General features: G+C 36.3%; 1 protein-coding gene across 1 annotated transcript; it reads right to left on the bottom strand.

The window, feature by feature from the left end:
• Positions 1-3602: 3602 nt before the first annotated feature.
• LOC103608186 (FYVE, RhoGEF and PH domain-containing protein 4-like) lies at positions 3603-5017 on the bottom strand. Its single transcript, XM_008592632.1, has 2 exons — positions 4881-5017; positions 3603-3860 (listed from the first exon to the last, which is right to left on the bottom strand). Exons 1-2 carry the CDS (start codon positions 4965-4967, stop codon positions 3603-3605), a joined length of 345 nt encoding a protein of 114 aa, XP_008590854.1. The 5' UTR covers positions 4968-5017.
• Between the last annotated feature and the right edge of the window lie 265 nt (positions 5018-5282).

Here is a 5282-nt window from a genome sequence, read left to right as displayed (position 1 = left end):
ATGATGTCTCCCCTCCCCCCCTTTCCCATCCCTATACTCGGCAATTTAAATTACAGTGTCACATTTAGGAAGTGACTACTTCTCTATATCCCTGTGGCTAGGGGCCTTCATATTAAATATCAGTATAAAACCATACCCTGAAAAGTCTTATTGCTTACATACATGATGGCATTAGAGATGCCATTATTACAAAAGTGGCTGGTGGCGATTTTGTTATTAAGCCCCACTTAAAACCTGGAGATAAAAGTCTGCACTACATTTCACATGTAACATACCAAATGGTAGACTTTCAACAAAAGCAAAATTTAAGTTTAAAAAATTGGAATGTTATCAAAAGTATTTAAGTTTGGAGGAAGGGCATTTTAAAGAAAAGATGACTTGGAAAGTGCCAAATTAGAGAAAATAAAGAGTTAAGACCCATATGGAATGTTGGTTTTAATAGGAATGCAACCAATAATTATTTTAGGTTCTATTTGTCATAACTGCTCAGGTGTCTCAGAAAGGAAAAGACACTGATTATTCCAACCAATCACACTTTGAAGTATTTTGGTTCAGGTGAGTTTTCTTAATGGCTAAGAGTATTCCTTTACCTTTCTCCAAGTAGAAGCATTAGTTATTTTTTTAATAGAAGAGAAATGGGTGAGGCTGCTTCACTACTTTCTCTTTGTATTTAGGTGAAAAATGAGGGGTGGAAAGTGAGGCTGGTGACTAAATAACCAGAAATTCTCTTCTAGTACTAATATTTCTCATTAAAAAAAAAAATCAAAGATAATGAATTAAGAGCATGATATTCTCCTTTCAATATTCTAAGTATTCTTTCAATAATCTAAATTAAATTTAACTTGTTATTTAACTTAGATGAAATAACATCAGCATTTACTGAGCTAAAACTTGAGTGTGCCCATGTTACTTCTGTTCCAGAACTTAATGGTAGGGAAAGTGTAGTCTTCTTGCTCCTCAAAATAGTTTTCAAAAATAATCTGACTCAAATCTCTAAATGGCCCACACATTTCCATTGTTCTATCCACATTTACAAAAGTCATCATCCCCTGATAATCATCCAACATTTTTATTGCTTCTCTTTTCTCGAGACTAAGGAAACCAAAGCATAGTCTACAGCTATAGTTTGACTATCTCAATAATCACCCTGAACACATGCTACATACACACGCAGTTGGCAACTAGAAAAGAGGAGCATTGCAAAATTTTAGTCTGTCCCTAATTAATAGGGCCTAAGAGGCTACCTTTATCTCTTTTTGGCTCTAAGTATTTGGTTTAATGTTAATGATCATGCCTGGTATTCCTTTTATAGAGGAAGAGAACCTAATTGTCAGCCATAATTGGTTCATTTGTTCCTTTGGGGTAGGAAAAAAAAAAAGATATTTCTTAAAGTAACAGGACTTGAATAAATAGGTGGGGATCTCAAATTCTGAGTAAATCTATTCTATATTTAGGGTGTAATCCTTAAAGACTGAGGATAGTAGGGTCATTCTTGTGGATTTCTAGCAGACTAGTATATTAAAAAGTGATAATATATGGGGTATGAAAGTATAAAGAAAAAAGATCTGAGAAAAGAATTAGTCAATTTATTTATTTTTTTTGTCTTTTGTCTTTTTCCGTGTCCGGCAACGGATCGCAACCCTCAGTGTTGCCCCCGTACCGGACCGGGGACCGGCAACGGGATCGCAACCCTCGGCGTTGCTCCCGCGCCTCGCTCAGCCAGTGAGCGGGAGCCGGTCTGTACGTGGGATCCGAACCCTCGGACGGGAGCGCTGCCGCGCTTCCCAAGCGGCGCACTATCCAGTGCGCCACCGGGCCGGCCCGAATTAGTCAATTTAATGTGAGATTTTAATCATGTACAATAAAATGGATAATATATGGGGTATGAAAGTATAAAGAAAAAAGATCTGAGAAAAGAATTAGTCAATTTATTTATTTTTTGATAATATATGGGGTATGAAAGTATAAAGAAAAAAGATCTGAGAAAAGAATTAGTCAATTTAATGTGAGATTTTAATCACGTACAATAAAATAAGCAGCCTTCGTGACAAGGAATCACATTTTGTCTATTAAAATTTCCCAGGGATAAAAGGGGGAAAATTCTCACACTCTCTTCAAGTATTTGTATCTCCTGAAAATCTGCCATTAAAATATTGCTTTTCAATATTGTGTTTTCCCCTGTCTTCTTTGGTGAGGTGGTTGAGCATAAACTTTTTTAAAGTATTTGTATCTCCTGAAAATCTGCCATTAAAATATTGCTTTTCAATATTGTGTTTTCCCGCCTTCTTTGGTGAGGTGGTTGAGCATAAACTTTTTTAAAATCTCTCTACCACCTCCTGCCCCAAAACATAGGTTATCACATGTGAAATTTATTTTCATATCTGACAAAGGAATGGGCCTACACAGTTGTCTTAAATGTTCATTATGTATAGCCCTCATTTAACCAGGCTTAACAGTCTTATGGAAAAGAAAAACATTACGATAAATGTTGTTTCTACATGTCCCAGTCCTGTGAAAGGTCAGGTGTCTTATACAGTACAGGTTTTGGTGAAAATTTTTGTATGTGCTGATGTTAACTACTGCAACAATTATAGGACTCTAAAAGGTAAAATAATCTGTATGACTTTGACCAGCCCAGTGACCAAAATGCACTGTACCTTAGAATAATCCAGACTGATGCATTAACTAAACCCTCATATTGAAATAGGTATTAATAGCACCTTCTAAGAGAGGCACTGTTTTAAATAGGCACAGAACAAAAAATAGTACTCTAAAAATACTGTTGGAATTCAGTAATATATCCCATGCCACATAAATCACTGCTTTTTCTTATTATAAAAATATCAATACCCTTAAATGCCAATCAATTAAACATAAATCACCAAAAACATTTAAGTTTAGAACACTGCTCAATTCCAGGATAAAACATGCTTTATATTTCAAAAATAAATTAGAGATGAATGTGAACCTAAAGCTGAGGAGAAAAGCATAAACAGTGTATATATATATTTATCTTTAATACTATACACATAGTTGATATACTTAAGATATTATATTCTTAGGAATATTTCTACAAAAACCACCAATATCTTTTCTTAATAAGTCAAAAGTCGGAACAACAATTTGTACTTTCTTTTATAACATCATTTATGCAGCTTGAGATTTAAACTTAATTAAATAAGTTTATATAATAGACTAAACTGTCCCTGTATTTTTCACCATGGATCTATTTTGGCAACATGGAGGTATATCTTTCAAACTGTTATAGGTGCTACTTGTGAAAGAGAAGACATTAAAGGACTTCTTAAGTTAAAGTGGCCTGTTCTAACCTGATAGTGATAGAATCAATTGACACCATTTTCTTCAAGACAAAAGTACATATTTAAAGAATCGCTCATAAAAAATGCTCCATTTTTAACACATTTCAAAACTTTATCGGTAGAATGGCTCTGCACATTAATTTCACTGAGTACATAAACATAGGAAAATAGTCCCCAAAAGATGCATTTATGAGCCTATATTTTTCAACATAAAGTGCTAAGAGATCAGTAAGGAGAGCTAGGAATGTCCTGAGACCACCACCCTTTGGTTGGTCCTGGAGTTTAGCATTCTAGTTTTTTCTTAGGTTCAGGATGATCGTCCAAGGTGGCCGGATGCTCATCTGGACCATCTGGTGTCTCACCTGTGACAGCTAAAAGGACGATTTTCAGCCACTTCTGTTTCAGCTCCTCACTGTCTGCAGCAAAGCTGTGCACAGATTTGGACTGGGTCAGTTTGAAACTGTGTGGCAGGTCTGCACTCCGTGGCATGTCGTCCACAACATAGCCCAGGAGCGGAATGGTGGCCTGGGCTCGGACATCCTAAGGATAAAAACATCGCCCACATGAATGTGAGATGTGTTAGCTTGCTACATGTAGCCCTTGCTCCTACTAAACCTCTATTCCTACCACTGGCCCACACAGACTCACACTGTGAGCTCTCCATGGGCACAGAGGGTAATCTCTGTGTGCAGCACCGTGCCTGTACTTGAGGCCACTGATATTGCTGGCTGAATGAATTAGTGAATAAAAGCTCTGACATCCAAGTCACCTACGACTCAATGCTACACCGACTGTCTGTGAGGGAGGCCACTCAGCAAAAAAGGGAAGAAAATAATCACTATTTTATTGTATAAAAGCAGCAGGCATTAATGATGAGTTCATTACTGAAGGCAGTTTTATTTAATGGTTCATTTATGCATCGATTTATCTATGAACAGGGAAAAAGTTATAGGAAAAACAATGAAGTAGAATAAAATACTTGTATATACTTTGGCATTTTTAGACTATTTATAAAACAAATTTTACTAGCCTTTAACGTAGATGTAGGCTACAATACAAGCACATTTAAAATTTTCAAGTTAAATACATAATTGGTTTAAGTGTTGTATATTTGACTTTTAAGCACAACACATCCATAGTAGCGGGTGCTGCCCTTGTTAGAAGCAAAACCTGCACCTCAGTTGTTCGCATACATCTAGCTGAGATCCATGCACACACGGTTCTCAAAAAAACCCAGTCTTAATGTTTTCTCTCAAAAAAGGTTTTTTTCCCCCTCTCGCTTCTCCTTCTTCTCACTATGCTTTTTCCTAATTCAATTCACCTTTTCTCAAACCCACTGAATAGGAAGGAAGGAGACAAATGATCCACAGAATGAAGGAAATATTGGCCATAAAGTGAATTTTTGAGCTTAGACAACACTTGAATTTTAATTGTTTTTTTCAATTTTAATGAATCGCAACATTGCCTGAGCTCTCTGGTTCTACAGAGGAGCAATGGAAGGACTGAGTTCATTGTCCACTCGCCTCCCTCTGTCCCATCAGACAGATGTGGCTTAGATACCTGGGGGGCACCATACATGTACAGCACAAGAGGGTCTTGCTTGGGGATCACACACCAAGCTTTCTGCCACGGTTTTGACTTCTCCATGTACTGAAGAAAGCTGCACACCACGCTGTTTCCAGATACTTCGGCTGATTCAATCTAGAAAAAGGAGAGACAGAAAATGAACACAAAACAAATAGACTGAGAAGTAATTCACCTTAAGGGAAATATTCATAAAATACAATCTCTTTATATAAAATGTCTCTTTGGATTGTCCAAGATAGATTCATTTGCAATTATTGTTTAAACATTCTATCACTAACATGGAAAAACTATTTGTCAATTTTGTCTTTATATTATCAGAACTTGACTTTATTTTATTTTATTTTATTTTTTTCCTTTTTGTCTTTTTTCATGACC

This window comes from Galeopterus variegatus, unplaced genomic scaffold (genome assembly GCF_000696425.1).
Source record: "Galeopterus variegatus unplaced genomic scaffold, G_variegatus-3.0.2 Scaffold8114, whole genome shotgun sequence".
NCBI classification, from domain to species: Eukaryota; Metazoa; Chordata; class Mammalia; order Dermoptera; family Cynocephalidae; genus Galeopterus; species Galeopterus variegatus.
This window is presented reverse-complemented; position numbering and strand designations above follow the sequence as displayed.